Source organism: Sorex fumeus, unplaced genomic scaffold (assembly GCF_029834395.1).
Source record: "Sorex fumeus unplaced genomic scaffold, SorFum_2.1 ptg000078l, whole genome shotgun sequence".
Classification (NCBI taxonomy): domain Eukaryota; kingdom Metazoa; phylum Chordata; class Mammalia; order Eulipotyphla; family Soricidae; genus Sorex; species Sorex fumeus.
The window spans coordinates 9,570,184-9,590,865 of record NW_026606135.1 but is presented as its reverse complement, the minus strand read 5'-3'; the positions used below and the strand labels follow the sequence as shown (position 1 = coordinate 9,590,865).

The following is a 20,682-nucleotide window of genomic DNA, read 5'->3' as shown; positions in this document are numbered from 1 at the left end:
CACTGTCCAGCTGAAAAATCTGTGCGTATGGAACGTCTCTGTTAATTCTTGGTTTCCTGCCTTTCTTGGTTGATGTGAAAATTAAATGAGGTTGTGCAGGGGAAGTGGTTAGCGAAGTCTGACCGTGTTCAGGAATGACAGTAGCCTTCACAGTAACAACGTAGTAATATGATAACTGGTCAGCAGTTGAGAAAGACATCAGGACTTCGAGAAAGCCCTTCTTGTGAAGGAAAGCTTCCACAGCTGAGAACTGCCTGAAAGGCCACTGAGTTTGATGAACTGGCAGTAGGGCAGGATGATGCTAGAGAAATGCTGTTCTCTTTTATCTTTTATTGCTTAAATGTTATGCACTTAGGGGAAGAGTACCACCATACCTGGCAGTGCTGCGGTCACACCTGGTGGTGCAGTAGATGGATGGCATGTAGAACTGGGGCTTGGACTCCCAGCGAGGCATATGCTCCACCGCTACCACCACTTGGGATGCAAACAGGAGTATTTGGATTTATAGTTCAAATTATTCTTTAGTGATTTGTTTCTCTAAACATACGCACATAACAAACCACCAACCAGAACAAACCCTGTGGAAGCAAAGTTTAGTTTGGTACAAAAGAAATTGAAAAATGAAACAAGGCAAGAAGTGGGTGGGTGAGGGAACCCAGCGGGGGGTGTTCTTGGCTCACGTGGAGTGAAGGCAGAGTGGGAGGGTGCCTAGTAGTAGAAGGCGGTGTGGACCCCCTCTGCTCAGTCTTGCCACAAATTGGTAGTTGGGTATGCAGGTTTGAGCTGAATTTCTGTTTGACTTTTTGTGAACTTCTTGAATGGTGACATGTTTTTCCTTCAAGGGCACCTAATGCTCAGTTATCTCTCTGAGGCTATAACCATCAGTCCTCTCTAGTTCTATCAGTCCTTTTCACATCAATTAGCTTAAATAACTCTCTATAAGAAAATAATCTGGGCCTGGGGAGCTCAAAGGGCTGGCACACGTGCCTTGCATGCTGAGACTCAGTTCTGTCAGCAGTGCTGTCACCCAGCCTGACCATCTCGTGTCTGCTGGGGAGGCCCGGGGGGTGGGGGGAGGCATGCCTCCTGGCCCCCTGTGCAGTGCCTAGAAGTCCTCTCCCCCCCAGAGTAAAAAGAAAAGCAAAGGAAATCTCCTTTTCACCTAATTGGCTACCTGCTAATAGAGTTATTACAGAAAGGTCAGACAAATGTTTCATTCATTCCCTTCAGGTACCAGCGTCCAAAATAATGCGTTGGTTCCCTGGCATCCTTATATGATGACTAATTTGTTGGGTTTTTTTTTGTATCATAATGTACTCATGGATATAAAAATATTTGGTGTGTTTCAACTCACTTAGTCATATCTTCTTATTCCCATGGATCTTGCTATCATTGTTTTTCCCTCATCTATGGAAAACTAAGAATTGACTGGAATGGAAACTCGAACTGATGGAAATCGACACAGTGCTTAAGTCCCCTCTCTCTTGTAACTCATATCTTATATTGGATGTGCTTCCCAAACTGTAAGAGAATACTGTCTTAACTCTCTAGGAACATCCATAGTCTTTTACTTATTTATTTATTGGCTTTTTGGGTCACACCTGGCGATGCTCAGGGGTTACTCCTGGCTTTGCACTCAGGAATTACTCCTGGTGGTCCTCGGGGTTAACATATGGGATGCCGGGAATCGAATCCAGGTCAGCCACAATATGCAAGACAAATGCCCTACCCTCTGTACTATCCTTCCAGCTCCAGTGTATTTAATTTTTGTGTTTCAGGCCACACCCAGCAGTGCTCAGGGTTTCCTCCTGGCTCTGTGCTCAGGGATGACTCCTCGCGAGTTGGGGGACCAGTGGGATCCTGGGGACTGAACCCGGGTCCGCCTCATGCAAGGCATCACTCCAGCCCCATCCATGGATTTTTTTTAAGACTTTTGGATTTTAAAAGTTTCCAGGATTTTCATAGAATTGCAACTGAGGGTAGAAGGAACTCTTTTGTGCCATGGACATTTGTGTCCTGCCAGGTTGTGATGTGATGATTGAGGCTGGAGCTACTGCCGTGGTCATTGGAGGCAGGGAGCCACTCTGATGGAGCTTGGTCCTGTGGTGCTCAGGCCCCACCTGGACCCCACAGCTGCTCAGGGCCACAAGACTCATCAGAAGGGAGCATTTGGGGCAAGGAATTAAACCCAGGATTTCAAATATGCAAGACTTCTGCTCTACCATTTCAACCATGTCCCTAGCCTCAAGAAAAAATGTCTTGGTGTTTGTTTTTTCATTATGGTATTTTTTGTTTGGGGGGTAGTTTTTTGGGGGCCACCTCTGTCAGTTACTTAGGGGCTATTTCTGCCTCTCTACTTAGGGGTCACTTCAGGCAGTGTTCAGGGAACCATCTGCAGTGCCAGGATTCAAGTCAGTCCCATGCAAGGCTAGATCCTGAACTAGATCTACAGTCCCAAAAGAAGTATTTAAGAAGAGCATATAATAATTCCAAGGAACTATTGATTTCTTGACCCAAACTTAAGAAGTTGCATTTCCAGCTCTTCATGGGTGGTTTTTTTTAAATGGATTTGAAATAATTGTAATGAAAATATAAATATTTACTGAATTATATATACAGTCTACAAAACCTTCATGTCCAAAAATAGAGAAAGGAAAAAACAAAGTTTTTATATCTATTATCACTTTTCATAAGCTTCACAACAATCCCAAGTTTATATTAAGCATCGGATAAATGCTATGCTGAGCCTTCCATAAATTCTTCATTCAGTTCTCATTCTGATCTTGTGAGACTGGTTCTCTTATTTTACTTACAGATAAGGAATCTTGGGGCAGGAGAGTATAGCGGGTAGGGCATTTGTCTTGCATGTGGCAGACCCGGGTTTGATCCTTGGCACCCTGTATCGTCCCCGAGCCCACCAGGAGTGATCCTTGAACACAGAGAGGAGTAAGCCCTGAGCACTGCCAAGGTATGGCACAAAACAACAAAAAATAGGAATCTCGTGGGCTGAAAGAGGTTGAGAATCTTGGCTGTATCTCACAGCTAAGAAACCAAGAAGTCAGGGAATGGCTGCATGTTTCAACAGCTTGGCGTGTATCTAGATCATCCCGTTTTATAGATGAAAGAAGTGATCCCTGGAGATGGTTCAGATTCTCCAGAGTTGTTTGATTACTAGCTTCTGATAAAGTCAAGACAAGAAACCCTAATGCTCCCAGCCCGTTTCCAGAAGGCCAGAGGAGCAGAGTCCTAGCAGGGCTCATTCTGATGGGGACAAATCCTTCACTGCAGGCTCTGAAGCAGTAGTAAGGTGCTGCACACGGCCAGTCCAGGTTCAGTCCCCGGCATCTTATATGGTCCCCTGAGCTTTGCCAGGTGTGGCCCCAAAACCAAAAATAAAATAAATGTGACAAATTATTTAGCTAAATTAGCAGGTGATTAGGATAATGTGTTGTAAAATCTTACCACGCCGAAGGTTGTGTGTTCACGGGCTCACTGGACGGCACTTTCTCACCGCCTGCGTTCGGTGCCCTTGAGCCTCTGTGTGTGGCCTGGATCGGAACGGCTGTTGGCCAAGGGCAGATGGAAGAAAAAAACAGGGGCCAGGCCGGTCTATATCAATAGTAGTTTATTCCAATCCTCTTCACTCCTGTCTTTCTCTGCCTCCTTCTCTCCTGGGCCCCAGTCTTGGAACCTCTCTCCTTCTGGCTCTGACTCTGGATCTCTGGAGCCCGAGCTCTCTCGCTTCTGACCCCCTTTCCGAGCTTACGTCTTAGTTTATATAGCAGTCACATAAGGCGGTAACATAAAGGTGGGTTGAATACTGACGAATCAACAAAGAGAGGTAAGACCACTCCTCCAGGAGATTAACTCAAGGATAAAATCTCATCTGCAGAGATTACCTCAGATTACTAGGAGATCCGCCCAAGGGTGGGATCCCAACAAGGGTGTGTTCTTCCCTCAGTTAGTAATCTACTTAAATAGTTGTAATAAATCTACTTCTAATATTTCTAGCAATGTCATTCTGTGTGAGCACAGTAAGAGATATAAATTTAGTTTGGTTCTTCCTGAGAACATCTCACTATACATTCCGCAGTCCTCAGGCCAGGTTAATCTTCCTAGCCCCAGCAGGGTCCTAGTCTCGTCGTTACTTACTTTTGGATCATGACAGCATTTGTCCATGATCATGCCCTCAACTTATAGTTGAGTATCGTGGCTCTTTGGCCTGGCTCATTTTGATGCCAGGGTAGCTCACCGCTTGCCCTGGGTCCATTCAGTCCCTCGTCAGGACCCTGCTTTTGGGGTGCTAGGAACTAAGGGCAACTGAGTCAAGAAATCAGATGCCCAGGAGTAAATATTATTCAGAGTCAATCAACTCCCAAGTTGCAAAGCATAATATTAACTGTCTTCCATATTAACTGTCTTCCTGTGTCCACACAGAAAGGACATTGCTTACAATACAAGTTCAGTGTTCTTAGATGGGTGTGACCTGACAAACCTAAGCTACCTGAGGAAGGACAAAAGAGTGTTATCCTACAGTGTGTCAGTAACTAAAGTGGTATTTGTTATCCCAGCCATATTTACATTGATTGGGTCAATTTACACATGGGTCCTCCCTCCCTCCCTCCCTCCCTCCCTCCCTCCCTCCCTCCCTCCCTCCCTCCCTCTCTCCCTCCCTCCTTCCTATCTTCCTCCCTTCCTTCCTTCCTTCCTTCCTTCCTTCCTTCCTTCCTTCCTTCCTTCCTTCCTTCCTTCCTTCCTTCCTTCCTTCCTTCCTTCCTTCCTTCCTTCCTTCCTAGACACTTTTGGGGGACTGGAAGAGGAGCTCAAAGGTGTAGAGTCCATGCTTTGGGAGGGCCAGGTTTTTATTTCTGGCACTGTGAAAAGGAAACAGTTCTTTCTTCCTCCCTTCCTCCTCTGCTTCCTCCCTCCCTTCCTGTCTTCCTCCCTTCCTTTGGTCAAATCCCCTTCCTCTCCGGTCTCCCTTTGTGATGGTGGCAAGACCGGCTGTCGTGCCCAGACCTGACTGGAGCGCTCACACAGAGCTTTAATAACAGCCATGGTGCTTGTCAGGGCGGACAGGAGGCTGCAGTGCTTGCACAATCAACCATGGACTCACGGAGTTTTGCGCTCATGTAGTTGTGCTCGCGCACACGCTTGGTGGGGTGCTCGTTCTTAGTTGAGGACACAAGTTACGGTCATGCTTGCTGGGACAGGGTGGCCAGGAGTCATGTGCAGTGCCAGAAATAGCAGACAGCAGAGCTGCCTGGGCCACTCAGCACGTGTAGGATACCAGGGCTTTGGATTCGTGCCTACAGGCTTGTGAGGCAGGTGCTCTGAGCTCCCGGCTGTTTCTTCAGGCCACACGTGGTTCTTAAGTGGAGGCAAGTTGTCTGGACCCTTGACAGAGCTTTCTTCCCTACCGTGTGCAGCCAGTGTCCGGAGGGCTCAGATGCCAGGACTCCCTCGTGCAGTTCTAACCCCAGTAGTATTGTGTTTATGTAATGCTGCAAATAATTATGCTAGATTCTGCAACCGGTTTACTCATTTGCTTTTCCCAAAAGGAGATAATAGCAAAGCACTGTGACGGTCCCCTAAAGAAGCAGCCTTGGGACAGGAGAGATAGTACCAGGTTAGGGCACTAGCCTTGTATGTGGCTGACCCCCTGCTCTGTCCTCAGCACCATGTGTGTCCCCCAAGCACCACTGGGTGTGGCCCCAGCAGTGGGATGGGAAGGAAAGGGGACAGGGAGAAAGGGAAGAGAGAAAGCTGACACCGATTAGAGGAGAGTCTCCCGTGCCTGTGTCCTCCTGCCTTGGATCCCACCAGGAGGCGCGTGTGCTCTGAAATTCTTAGGCCTAATCCCCAAGCTCTGTTCTATCCTGTTTCACTTTTCTTTTCTTTGGTGGGGGGAGGGGGGAACCCTACCCAGCAGGACTTATTCCTGGCTCTGTGCTCAGGGATCGCTCCTGGTTGGGTCAGGGGACCATATGGGTGGTGGGGCTCGAACCCCAGTCAGCCTCACACAAGGCAGCTGCTTTCCCAACTCTGCTGTGCTGTCTCTCCGGCTCCACTTTCTGTTTTTGTAGACTCTCTGGAGGATCTGTCTTGTGAGAGGGTCGGTAGGGTGAATAGCAAACCCGACCCTGGTCCATTCCTACCTAGTGTCCGTAGTCCCTGCAGTGTATTGAGAACTGACTGTCCTCCCAGTCTGCTGTGTGCCAAGCAAACACCCTGCCCATTGTACTGTCTCTCTGGCCCAGTAGAGAAAATGTTAAAACATTATCCAGCAGAAAGTTTCCCCCACCCTCGTCACCCCCAGGATTTGTAAACTCAGGTTTTTGGAATAACACCTGGAAACAAGTAAGGTGAGAGGATGTTGCAGATTACAACAGTTCTGGCATTGTACTGGATCTGTAGTAAAAAAAAAAAAAAAAACCCAACAGAGTACTAATTAAAGACCTGGGAACTTACCAGCAGGCTGCCTCTAGGAAATGTAAGTACATTCAATGACTGTGTCTCAAAAAGTGTTGCTGAGGGGACTGGAGCCATAGTGGGTAGGGTATTTGCCTTGCACATGGCTGACCCAGCTTCTGTCCCCGGCATCCCATTTGGTCTCCTGAGCACTGCCAGGAGTAAGTCTCCTGAATGCCAAGCCAGGAGTAACGCCTGAGCATCACTGGTGTGGCCCAAAAACAAATTTTTGGCGAGTGCTTGCTAAGTCGGTTCTCACACACTCTCCACCAGTTCTATTGATTCGAGCATCTGGGCCATAAATCTTTGTTCCAGTGCAGTTGACCGTGGGTTTGAGGATGCCATCTGGTGGCTTTCTGTAGATAATCCAGTTTAGTGACAAAATTCTTCCTGTGCTGGTTCATCAGGGGGCCAGGCTGTAATTCTGGGGGTAGAGGCTTATTTTGCCTGCATGAGGCCCTGCCTTGAGTCTGTGCACCACAAATAAATAGCTATGTACTGACATCTATATCTGTGTATACGTCTGCCTACCTGTGTATCTACGTGTAAACTCAGTGCCAGCGGACTAGGGTGGTGGAGGAAGGAGGAGAAACTTGAGCAAACCTTTGAGACCAGGGAGATTTCGCAAAGGAAGGACTAGAGCACGTTTTGCACTCTTGGGTGTGAATCCTCCAAACGGTAAAGCCCAGAATTTGTTCTGCTAATAGTTTTATCTCTTCAGATGTAAGACAGAACAATAATAAATTACATTAGAATCTGTACCAGGGGTAAGACTCTTGCCTTGTATGTAGCTGACCCTGGTTCTATCCCTAGCACTGTGTGTGGTCCCCTGAGCTCTGCCAGGATAATCCCTGAGCACTGAGTCAGTTCTAGCCCCTGAACAGTACCAGGGGTTGGCTCTCAAATCTCTTCGCTTTCCCCATTAAGTGAGGGGTCTAAAATTGGGGGTGGGTAGGAGTCTCCCAAACAGTGCTCAGGAGGCCCCAGTGGCCATTCCTGTGAGACTCAGCCAACCCAGCCAATTCGGTCAAAGGCTCAGTGCCAGCGCCTGGCCCTGTGGCTCTGCTAAGATCTGTTGGCGCTCAGGTTGAACATACGCTAGAATCGTATGTTCTTAATCACAGTGGCACTTTGGAAGAGGGTACTGATCAACGGAAATCCACTTCCCAGTCCCTAAACTTGCAAGTGCTTTATTAGAAAAGGTGCTGAAGAGAGTCTATTTGCACTTTGTCTTTTTATTATGTTTTGTTTGGGCTATTTGGATCCCACCTGATGTGCTGGCTATTGAACCTTGACTTTCGGCTTTTGACATACTTTACTTTTTTCATTGTTAAATTTCTTAAAGAGATCTCATAAAAATAACGTTTCATGCTATTTTTACCAGTCTAAGTCAAATCTGTGAGAACTTACATCACAAATTTAATGCTTCATCCAAGAATAGTTCTTTCCTTTCCACAAGTAACTTGGCAAGTTCCAAAAGATCCCTCAGTGACTCTGTTCAATTAATTATGGAGCACTTAGGGACTTAAAAATTAAAATAAGTGTGAAGAGAGGCCATATGGATCTCATTTTTTTCCTTATTAGTGCTTATCCACAATCTCGTAGGGATTTTAAGAACTCTGAATTTTATAAAGTGTTTTAAGTTCCTGAGGGACAACCATCGTTTATAGTGTTACTAGAGCATACTATTCTGTCTTCCATATCCTGTTTACATTCAAGCATATTTGACTACTTATTATATATGATAAGTTTGAACCCCAGCATTTAAGTTCACCCTAGAGCAGTGTCAGTATTTGTGAAACATTATATATTGCCTTTTCTAAAAAATGTTTTCTTCCTTTTCAGGTAACAAATATACTCTTGAGACTAGACCAAACCAAGAAGGCATTGATGTGAGACAAGAGCTACTGAAATTCCATTCTACTTATTATTCATCCAACTTAATGGCCATTTGTGTTTTAGGTCGAGGTAAGACTGAAGTTTTTCAGAGTTGTGTAATTGAAGTTTTCCATTTGAGCTCTGTGCGTGTGTTTGTGTGGTTTTGTGTGTGTTTTCAGGTATCACACAAGGCAAAATGCTCTTAATACTAAACTTAAACCCCTTATACTTGAGCTTCTTGAGAATATAAAAGAAGTATTTAAGATGTAGCCTCTTAAAAGAGGTGTTTGAAAATGATTGAATTGGAGAATATCTGAAAGCGGGGTTTAGGAGATCTTAAGAAAAAAACTAGATCTATCTATATGAGGGATTTAAAGATACATACCAGGATAGCCCCAAAGATCCAAAGACAATATAACTGGTTCACAAAAAAATCGTTGGTGAGGGGTTGTAAGGGAGGGGCATTGGGGTCCTTGGCAGGGAGAGAGGTGGGTACACTTGTGATGCAGTGTGGTGTCAGAATTATGTTCATGATAAACCATTACTAACGGCATTGTAAACCACAACATCTCAACAACTTTTGGAGGCCATACTTGGTGGTATCCAGGAGTTATTCTTGGTTCTGCACTCAGTAATTACTTGTGGCGGTGCTCAGGGGACCATATGAGATGGCGGAGATGGAACCTAGGTCAACTGCATGCAAAGCCAGCACCTCACCTGCTCTTCTGCCTCTCCAGCCCCAAAGCTCATACTTTTAATATTTCAATATCTGATGTTAAAAAACTTAACAATGTTCAGGGGTTATTCCTGGTTCTGCCCTTAGGATTTACTCCTGGCAATGCTCAGGCACCATATGGGATACTAGGGGTTGAATATGGGTCCAGTGCAAAGCAAACATTCTACCCTCTGCACTATCTCTGTGGCCCTGATCCACATGCCTGATTCTTGACTATCGAGTGATTATTTATTCCTTTATATATACACCTGTGTTTCGGAAGATAGAATCAAGGTGTTATAAAAAAATTATCGCTTTGCTTTTTTCTTTTAGACGGATAATGATAATGTATACATGAAAAAATTATTTCCCACACAGTAAAGAAATAGAAAAATGGAAATCAAGGACTGGAGAGATAATACAGGCAAGTAGGGCACTTGCCTTGCTTGTGGCCAACCCAGGTTTGATCCCTGGCATCCCATATGGTCCCCTGAGCACTGCCTGGTGTAATTCCTGAGAGCAGAGCCAGGAGTAACTCTGCATCACCAGGCGTGTTCCCAAAACAAAACAAAGAAATGGAAATCAGGTTCTTCCTTCTCCCATGCTATGACCACCTCACCTCCCATTGTTTCTTATTCTTTTCCCCAAATAGAATTTTGCTCACCTACTAACTTAAATGAATGCCTGTTAAGACATGAATGAAGGGCTGGGGAGATAGTACAGATGTTCGGGCAGATCGCTAGCACCCCATTCTGGTTTCACACCCTGCTACCACCTGGCCTCACAGGCATGACCAGGGATAGTAGGCCTATTGGTGGTCCCCTGCACCCAGGGCCTGAGCAGCTCACATCCTCAGTCCCACTTTCTGCATGTCCAGCCAATCAGGTGTCACTAGGAGTGCCTCCCAGTCCCTGTGAGTGCCACTTGGGAGGCCCCTTCCTCAAAGGGATTCTACTACATCATTGTTTTATATGCTCCTGTTGATGGAGTTTTTAGATATGTTTGTATTAGTAGATGCAGATCTCTCCTCCATTAGGGGTTCGATGAAATTCTTCTTATATTGACATTTTATAACATCTTCGCATATGTCAGTGTTTAGTTCTTTTCCAGTTCTTGTAACTGAACAGTGCGTGCTAAATATTTGTAGTTGCATCTTTAAACCTTACAAGCACACCTTTTTTGATAGGGTGTGGGTGTTGGGATTTGGGCTGCATTGGCCGTGCTCAGGGGCTACTTCAGCTCCTGTTTCTGCAGGGCCCTGCAGTGCCAGGCTTGGGAACCCAGACCTCCTGCATGCGAAAGGATGCATTATCACCTAGCCCTGACAATTGGGATTCTTATCAAAGAATATGGTAGGTGAGGATATAGAACTGTACTTCAACAGTCATATAGTTCTGTCAGGAATTACTAATCTCTGAGTGAACTTAGCACATTGTGATACAGATTCATATAATGGTAGGCCCTGCGAAAGAATTGTGATCATCAGGCTCTCTTACAGAAATTGAGGTGAACTGATGGTTCAGTGACTTTTCTTTTAAATAGTCCTGAGAGTGTTCAGAAAATAAAGGATTATTTTTTGTTCATTTTAGAGGTGACAGTTTGGTGGTGCTCAGGGACTTCCCAGCACTGTGTTCAGGTGACAGTATACAGTGCTGAGGATCAGACTGGGGTCAGCTGCATGCAAAACAAGTGCTTTACCATTGTACTATTACCCCAGTTCCATCAGAGTGTTCTGTCCCCGCTCCAGTTTAATTGATATATTTAATTTACACATAATATTGTATAAAGTTTAAGTCATGTTGATCACACACACACACAACACAAAATCCTAAGTTTTGAAAATGCCAAGAAATACTTGGCTGAATGGTTGTGTTATAATTGAAGTTTTGTCTGTTTTCTTGTAGAATCTTTAGACGACCTAACAGACTTAGTGGTAAAGTTATTTTCCGAAGTAGAGAACAAAAATGTTCCACTGCCAGAATTTCCTGAGCACCCTTTCCAGGAAGAGCATCTTAAGGTAAGAATATCTTTTTCTGGATTTTTTTTTTCCCCTTTTTCCATTGTTTTTGCTGGGAGGACCTGGTGTCGAGCCCGTGCTTGGTTGTGGTGCTTCCTGTGATTCCACTCCTTTCATTGTGGTGCCCCTGCTTGCCAGGGGACTCAGGCCTGGCTGCAGTGCCCTGGAGATTGCACCCATGCCGTGGTACCCCAGAACAGCAGAGCTGCTCCAGGTGGCACTGGAGATCGAACTCTTGGTCTCACACTTGCAAGGCAGCATTTTAATTTAAACTCATAACACTTGGCTACTTACCAAAGAGTAGATGGAAGAATTTTGAAGTTTTCTTCATTCTGTGATTTTTTTGTTGCAAAGGGAGAGGTTGGGGTGGTCACACCTGATATTTTCAGGGGCTACATCAGGGATGGGACCCAAGTCTTCTGCATGCCGAGCATGTGCTTAGCCCTTTGGGTTCTCTTTCCAGCCCACAGTTTGTTTTTTTTTTTAATTTATTGAATCACTGTGGGAAAAGTTACAGAGCTTTCAGATTTAGGTCTCAGTCATGTGAATATCAAACACATTTCCTTTTACCAATACTTATTTTTTACCACAAACCCCAATATAAAACCCCACCTCCCACCCCTCACAATTCCTGTGAGGCAGATGAATTCTAGTTAACACTATCTACTTTGACTAGATTCATTGTTTCGATAAAGGATGCACCATTATTATTTAGAGTTTACGACCCCCCCCCCCCCCCCCCAAATCAGACATGCTGAAAAAGCGTTGTGAAATGATTTGCTTTCTACAGCTGGGTTTAAGAGTTAAATGATGTTGTACATTTGCGGCCGTGCGGTTTTGGATTTCTGCTATTTTACTTATTAACCCTGGAAGTATTTCTATTAAAAGTTAGATAGTTAAGAGATTGGTTTCTGTGCTCTGGAGTCATGGCTGTGCCGGAGAGCCGCTCGTGGGGGGCAACTGGTGACCTCGGTAGGGTGTGAAGGACGGACCGGAACGCGCCCCCTTCCCATGAGGTCCCTGCCACCCCCGACCCCCAGCTCAAACCTGCTGTCCACAAGGCTCCCATGCGGCCGCCACATTTCTTTCCAGAGAGGAGAGGGCGAATGGGGCCAGCCCACAGTTTTTAGTAATATTCTGAATAGAGTTTTTGACATTGGCATAAGAAAACCAGATGTTTCATTTGTTCAGGTGTCACCAGAAAGATACTGGTAAGTTCTGACATTTGCATGCTTGGTTTTTGGTAGTGATGGTTTTTGGTAGCTGATATAGAAGCTATTATCCAGCATCAAAATAGAAGCTTCAAGAAATATTAGGCTGAATGGTCTAGGGCACCACAAATAAACTGCATACCAAACACAATGGAATTCCACTAAAAAATGGCAAGTTTATATCTTTGTGGTGATTATCATTTTATTTGGCGGTTGATTCCTGAATTTGGGGTTTTTTCATGAAAGTCATTTTCATAGTTTCTGTAAATAATTTATTCAGTAGAAGTTGTATTTACAAACTATTTTTCTTCATAGTTTGTAAATAATTAATTCAGTAGCTAGAGGCTGGAATGATACTACAGTGAGTAAGATGCAGCCAACCCGGATTCAATCCCTGGCATTCCAGATGGCTCCCTGAGCACTGCCAGGAGTGATTCCTGAGAACAGAGCCAGGAGTAAGTCCTGTGCATTGTCAGGTGTGGCACAAAGAAACAAAAACACAAAAACAAATTTATATAGCTAATCCTCTAATTTCTTTTTCTTTTTTCCCCCTTTCCAGCAACTTTACAAAGTAGTACCCATTAAGGATATTAGGAATCTTTATGTGACATTCCCCATACCTGACCTTCAGAAATACTACAAATCAAATCCTGGCCATTATCTTGGTCACCTCATCGGACATGAAGGCCCTGGGAGTCTGTTATCAGAACTTAAAGCAAAGGGTAAGTCTGGGCAGCTCCAGGTGCCGTGTGGAGCCCCTCCCTGGAGGCTCCCAGCCCCTGCTACCCACGCAGCACTGTCCTGGAGGTGCTCAGGGACTATGCAGTCCAGGGATGGAGCTCAGGGCCTCTGGTGCCAGGAATTTTCTACCTCCCGGGGTGGGGGCCACTCCCTGCTAATCTCAGCCCGGTGCTACAGGCCTAATAGTTAAGTGCTCAGGGGCTTAGTGTGATTTTTTGGTTTATTTTTAAATTCTGTTTTAAATGAAGACACACATGCAGTCACTATGATTTCCTTTGGCTGTCACAGGCTGGGTAAATACTCTTGTTGGTGGGCAGAAGGAAGGAGCCCGAGGATTCATGTTCTTTATCATTAATGTGGACTTGACTGAGGAAGGATTATGTAAGTATTGCCCTTTTGACTGGGCATGAAAACTGACTTTTTGTGTTTACTCTCTAAAAGTTTTTCATGCTGTGAATCTGGCTTTAATGTAAAGCGCTACTTCATAAATCCATCCAATTACTTTTGTCGCACCTTACTTGACCTACGTTTCATGTATGATTTCTCCCTCTTTCATGACTAACCGTGTGTGTTGCACTCATAAAATGTATACTTACCATTTGCTCATCTACTACCCAAACGTTCCTCTCTGACAATTCCCCAAGACTGGTGGGCCCTGTGTGTTGGGGGGACCCTAACACTGGTATCAGGAGGTGAGGACTCCTCCTTCCCTTACCCGATGTTACCTTGTGGGGGTGAGCTCACTACTTTGAGGAGATGAGAACTGAATGGTTTTCAAGTGTGTCCTTTTTTCCAGTGCATGTTGAAGATATAATTTTGCACATGTTTCAATACATTCAGAAGTTACGTGCAGAAGGACCGCAAGAATGGGTTTTCCAAGAGTGCAAGGTACTTTTGTTTTATCAAATTTTTCTTATGGAAAATTTTCAAAGGACAAATACATGGGGATTAATTTTTGACTTAATCATTGTGAAATATACAATGTTCACCATTGGGCTTCAGTCGTGTAATGTTTCACACCTTCACCAGTATACTTTTTCCGCCATCAATATCCCCAGTTTCCCTCATTCAAGACTTTTCCAAGTCGGCCTCTGTGGCAGGCACTTTTGCTTTTCGCTTTTCCTCTCTCTCTCGCTCTCTCTCTCTCTCTCTCTCTCTCTCGCTCTCGCTCTCGCTCTCCCCCCCTTCCCCTCCCTCCTTCCTCTCTTCCTCTCTCCTCTCCCTCCATTGTGGTTTGTTAGAAAAGGTACCAAAAGCTCATCACCTTTTTTTTTTTAATCATTCAGTTCTTGTCCAGAGTGATCATTTCCAACTATCATCATCATAATGATCCCCCCCCCCCTTTTTTTTTTAATCCTTACTGCCCTCTTCTCCCACACTTGCCACAAGCTTCCAGTGGTGGGCCAGTTCTCCTGACTCTCATTTCTGTTGTCCTTGGGTAATAGTCTAATACTATGATTTTTATAAACACGAGACTTGATTTGAATTAAGACCCAGTGAATCTTTGGAACCTCCTCCCCCACATCCCCATCTGAACTCTTGAAGTTTTACAACCACTTTTGATTAGGTGTAGATGTATTAGTCTGCTTGGCTACCTAGATTACAGTTAAGGATTAAGGTAGTATTGCAGTCCTTTTTAGAGGGGAAAAGAAGGGACAGAATTGTTTTTCCAACAAGCAGTTTCTTGAATTTGTATCTGTCAGGGCTTACTTTACTCCCTACCTGAAGATATATGAACTGTCATTTTTAGAGCTGTTAATAAAAATTTGTGGCATACTCAGAGAAAAATGGGGGATGGTTTTATTTAAGAGTGTGTTCATAAAAGAACGATTATACCAAGGATATGACGCAAGGGAATAGAGTACATACATCTGTGAGATCCTGCTTTCTGTTCTTAGCACTGCAAAAAAACCCAAAATCCAAAAAACTTCAGTATTGTATTTAGTATCCTCTTGTTTTCCAAAGAGAGATTTGTTTTCCAAATTGTTAAACTTCTTTTTCAAGAAATTAAAAATATATCTATATTTAAGACTTTTAACGTTATGAAATGTATTTTAAGATGAGAGCATTCTCTTCACCTGTTTAAAAGTTTAAAAGTATGATCTCTACTTGGTAAATTTATGACAGTAATGAAGTGCAATTTTGTGAATAGATCAACAGAAACATCTTCTGATTATTGCATATCAGATTCCGTCACATGGTTTTCCTAATACTGTGACTAGTATATTGTTTTCCCTCATGTTTACATATTTCTAAGTCAAATAGCTGCTTTTTCAGAAAGTGATAGTTAAATAAATAAAAAGTCTAGTGTAGGACTAAAGTGATAGCACAGTGAGTAGGGCGTTTGCCTTACACATGGCCAACCCAGGTTCGATTCCCAACATCCCATATGGTACCCTGAGCTCCGCCAGGAGTAATTCCTGAGTGCAAAGCCAGGAGTAACCCCTGAGCATCGCCGGGTGTGGCTCAAAAAGCAAAAAAAAAAAAAGGTCTAGTGTAAATCATACGCTGGAAAGAAAGTATTTTTGAATAATGGTTGACTTCTATCTAACTAGACTAACTTTTCATTTAGGACTTGAACGCCGTTGCTTTTAGGTTTAAAGATAAGGAGAAGCCACGGGGCTATACCTCTAAGATTGCAGGAATATTACATGTAAGTATATATTTTACTGTATATGTTGACAGTATAGTATACATTGCATGTGTACAAGTGTGTGTATATTCTTCCTGTACATTACATGTATAGTAAAGGTAAAGGCCCTCCCGTTGATCGTCGATTTGCTCGAGCGGGCCCAGTAACGTCTCCATTGGAGACTTTGTTGTTACTGTGTCTGGCATATCGGGGCTGGAGCGATAGCACAGCGGGTAGGGCGTTCGCCTTACAAGCGGCCAACATGGCTGACCCGAGTTCGATTCCTCCACCCCTCTCGGAGAGCCCGGCAAGCTACCGAGAGTATTCGATATGCCAGACATGTATAGTAAAATAAGTTTATATTTTACTATATGCATTGACATGTAGAGATAGATCACTGTTCGGTGATATCCTTCTCAGACTTTTCAGAACTATATGAATGATAAAAATTGAAACTGAAGTAGGAAACTTTAAGTTTGTAGTAACCAGATAAATTTTAATGTCCAGTCAATGCTTTAAATCTTTTGGGGAGTGGGGAGACAGAAGTGGGTCAGACCCCCACCCAGCTGTGCTCAAGAGCTGCTCCTGGTTCTGTGCTCGGCAGTTGCTCCTATGGTGCTCGGGGGAATATGCAGTGCTGGGGATCCAACCTGGCCTCTTGCATGCGGAGCTCACATGCAGCCCATTGAACTGTCATTCTGGTCTTTCTTTCGTGCTTAAAATTTTCCCTCCACACATAGGCATTTTGCTTGTTGGATTTAAATATTCTGCCATATGTCATATGCTACGTATGAAAAAGTGAATCATAAACATTTCTTCATTTTTATTGCTCTCACTGTGAACTATCATTCCATGATCTCGTGCCTTGGTTCTCAGTTTTCCTATGTGTGCTTGTGCTTCACCATGGTATTTCTTTTTTTTGGGGGGGGGGGGGGTGGTCCTTCATGATCTGTTGAAAACCAAAACCAAAATCAGATTGCTTCACTTCTTTGTGAAGTCCTTCAATGATTTTTCATTGGAGTAGGAATGAAATCTCAATTTTTTTTTTTTCCTTTTGGGTCAAACCCGGCAATGGACAGGGTTTACTCCTGGCTCTGCACTCAGGAATTACCCCTAGCAGTGCTAAGGGGATCATATGGGGTGCTGGGAATCAAACCCGGGATGGCCCCATGCAAGGCAAATGCCCTACCTGCTGTGCTATTGCTCCAGCCCCAGAATCTCAAATTTTCTACCTGGTGATCCAACTCCAGTGTATTTCTCTGACCATTCCCCAGTCTACCCTCTCCCATACCCCTTCTTCTCCAGCTGTATATAAAGTACCTACTCACCAAGTATTAAGTTTTATCTCTTCTTTTAAACCAGAGGTTCCCAATATATTTGGCCTTGCTATCCCCTTTCCAGAAAGAAAATTACTCGGGGTAGGGCTTTTGCCTTGCATACTGCCAACCAGGGTTCAATCCAGGTATGCATTCAGGTATGGTCCCCTAAGCACCACCAGGACTGATTACTGAGTATAGAGACAGAAGTAAACCCTGAGTATTGCCAGGTGTGTCCCAAAAAGCAAAAAGAATACTCAGCTTCTTCTGGAATACTCAGCTACTTCTGCAAGCCTACTTTTTAAACAAGCAAATAGAAGTTTCCTTCCACCCCACTGTTCCATTGCTCATAGGTTATTGCTGTGCTTTACCCCCTCCCCCCCCCACACACACACACATCATTTCAGCACCCCCAAGGTGTGGTCTCACCCCCTTTGGTTTTTTTTTTTTTTTTTTTTCAATTTTTATTAGTGAAACACCATGAGATACAGTTGTAGACTTACAAACTTTCGTGCTTGGGTTTCAGTTATACAATGATCCAGTACCCATCCCGCCACCAGTGCTCATTCTCCACCACCACTGATCCCAGTATCCCCCTCAGACCCCCCCGCCTCTGTGGCAGGGCATTCCCCCTTGTTCTCTCTCTCTCCTTTTGTGTGTCGTGGTTTGCAAAAGAGGCATTGAGTGGCAATCATGTTCGGTCTGTAGTCTACTTTCAGCATCCATCTCCCATCCTGGGAGGATCCTCCCAACACCCTTTATTTGATGCTCCCTTCTCTATCTGAGCTGCCATTTCCCCTATCATGTGTGGCTGTCCTCCAAGACATAGAGTGAACCTCCTGGTACTTATCTCGGTTATTCTTGGGTGTTAGTCTCCTATTGTGTTACTTTATGTTGCCCAGATGAATGCAATCTTTCTATGTCTGTCCCTCTTTCTGACTCATTTCACTTAGCATGATACTTTCCATGTAGTACCACTTGTATGTAAATTTCATGACTTCATCTTTTCTAACAGCTACATAGTACTTCATTGTGTAGATGTACCAAAGTTTCTTTAACCAGTCATCTGTTCTTGGGCATTCAGGTTTCTTCCAGTTTCTGGCTATTGTACAATGAACAAACAACTGCAGATGTCACTTTGACTATACTTTTTTGCCTCTCTGGGATACATTCCCAGGAGTGGTATTGCTGGGTCAAATGGGACTCAATTTCTAATTTTTTTGAGAGTCGTCCATACTGTTTTCCAAAAGGGCTGAACCAGTCTGCATTCCCACCAGCAATGAAGGAGGGTCCCTTTCTTGCCACATCTGCGCCAACACTGGTTGCTTTCGTTCTTTTGGATGTGGGCCAGTCTCTGTGGTGTGAGATGATTTCTCATTGTTGTTTTGATTTGCATCTCCCTGTTGATTAATGAAGTAGAGCATTTTCTCGTGTGCCTTGTAGCCATTCGGATTTCTTCTTTGAGAAAGTTTCTGTTCATTTCGTCACCCCATTTTTTGATGGGGTTGGATGTTTTCTTCGTGTGGCGTTCAGTCAGTACTTTGTATATCCTTGATATAAACTCCTTGTCGGATGAGTATTGGGTGAATATCCCTTTCCATTCTGTAGACTGTCTTTGTATTTTGGTCACTGTTTCTTTGGAGGTGCAGAAGCTTCTTATTTAAGATAGTCCCATTTGTCTATCTCTGTTTTCACTTGCTTGGCCAGTGGCATGACATCTTTGAAGATACTATTAGCTTCAATGTCATGGAGGGTTTTGCCAATTTTTTCTTCAGTGTACCTTATGGATTCCTGTCTGATGTTGAGGTCTTTAATCCACTTTGATCTTACTTTAGTACATGGTGTTAGGCAGAGATCTGAGCCAATTTTTTTTTTGCATTTAGCCGTCCAGTTTTGCCAGCACAATTTGTTAGTCTTTCCTTGCTCCACTTCACATTTCTTGCTCCCTTATCAAAGATTAGATGATCATATGTTTGGGGGGAGATGTCAGTATATTCAACCCCTTTCCATTGGTCTGCAGCTCTGCCTTTGTTCCAGTACCATGCTGTTTTAATTATTACTGCTTTGTAGTAGAGTTTGAAGTTAGGGAGGTTGATTCCTCCCATTTTCTTTTTCCCAAGAATTGCTTTAGCTATAAGTGGGGCCTTATTGTTCCATATGAATTTCAGGACAGTTTGCTCCATTTCTTTGAAGAATGTCATGGGTATCGTTATAGGGATTGCATTGAATTTGTACAGTGCTTTGGGAAGTATTGCCGTTTTGATAATGTTAATTCTCCCAATCCATGAGCAGGAGATATCTTTCCATTTCCTCATGTCCTCTTTTATTTCCTGAAGTAGCGTTTTGTAGTTTTCTTTGTACAGGTCCTTTACTTCCTTAGTTAAGCTGATTCCTAGGTACTTGATTTTTCTGGAGTACAATTGTGAACAGGATTGTTTTTTTCATGTCACTTTCTTTTCTCTCACTATTTGCGTATAGGAAAGCCATGAACTTTTGGGTATTGATTTTTATAGCCTGCAACTTTACTATACAAGGCTATTGTTTCTCGGAGTTTCTTGGTGAAAGTTTCAGGGTTCTCTAAGTATAGTATCATATCATCTGCAAATAGTGAGAGCTTGATTTCTTCCTTTCCTACCTGGATGCCTTAATATCTTTTTCTTGCCTGACTGCTATTGCAAGTACTTCCAGTACTATATTGAACAGCAGTGGAGAGAGTGGGCATCCTTGACTCGTCCCTGATCTTAGGGGGAAGGCTCTCAGTTTTTTCCCCATTGAGGATGATGCTTGCTGTAGGCTTGTGGTAGATGACTTTAACTATATGGAAGAAAGTCCCCTCTATACCCATTTTGGTGAGGGTTTTCATCATAAATGGGTGCTGGATCTTGTCAAATGCTTTCTCTGCATCTGTTGATATGATCATATGGTTTTATCTTTTCTTTTGTTGATATGATGGATTATGTTGATCGATTTCCGAATGTTAAACCACCCTTGCATCCCTGGGATGAATCCCACTTGGTCATGGTGTATGATCTTTTTGATGAGTTGTTGAATTCTATTTGCTAGTATTTTGTTGAGAGTCTTTGCATCTGTTTATCAGGGATATTGACCTGTAGTTCTTTTCTTGTGGTGTCTTTGTTTCCTTTTGGTATTAGAGAGAGACATGGGCTTCATAGAAACTGTTTGGAAGAGTTTCTGTTTCCTCCAGTTTCCTGGAAAAGCTTGAGAAGAACTGGCAATAGGTCCTATTTAAATATTTGGAAAAATTCACTAGTGAATCCATCTGGACCTGCGCTTTTGTTTTTGGGAAGACTTTTCATTACAGTTTCGATTTCTTTGATGTTAATAGGTCTATTCAGGTACTCTAGATCTTCTTAATTCAGCCCTGGGAGATTATAGGAATCCAGGAACTTATCCATTTCTTCTGGGTTCTCTTGTTTTGTGGCATACAGACTTTCAAAGTAGTCTCTGATGATCTTTTGAATTTCTTTGGTTTCTGTTGTGATATCCCCCTTCTCACTTCTGATTCGGTTTATTAGGGTTCTCTCTCTCTCTCTTTCTTTGTGAGTCTTGCTAGTGGTTTACCTATCTTATTTATTTTCTCCAAGAACCAGCTCTTGGTTTCATTGATCTTTCAGATTGTTTTTTTTTTTTTGATTCCATGTCTTTGATTTCTGCTCTTAGTTTTATGATCTCTTTCCTTC

General features: G+C 43.6%; 1 protein-coding gene across 2 annotated transcripts in view; it reads left to right on the top strand.

The window, feature by feature from the left end:
• The window catches only part of IDE (insulin degrading enzyme), a 93,056-nt gene that overhangs the window by 37,712 nt on the left and 34,662 nt on the right, over nucleotides 1-20,682 (top strand). For both annotated transcript variants that reach the window (XM_056130388.1, XM_056130387.1), the window contains exons 5-10: nucleotides 8,317-8,439; nucleotides 10,969-11,081; nucleotides 12,852-13,014; nucleotides 13,322-13,414; nucleotides 13,830-13,921; nucleotides 15,606-15,686. In XM_056130388.1, coding sequence (XP_055986363.1) covers nucleotides 8,317-8,439; nucleotides 10,969-11,081; nucleotides 12,852-13,014; nucleotides 13,322-13,414; nucleotides 13,830-13,921; nucleotides 15,606-15,686 — 665 coding nt within the window. The remainder of the gene's footprint in view (nucleotides 1-8,316; nucleotides 8,440-10,968; nucleotides 11,082-12,851; nucleotides 13,015-13,321; nucleotides 13,415-13,829; nucleotides 13,922-15,605; nucleotides 15,687-20,682) is intronic.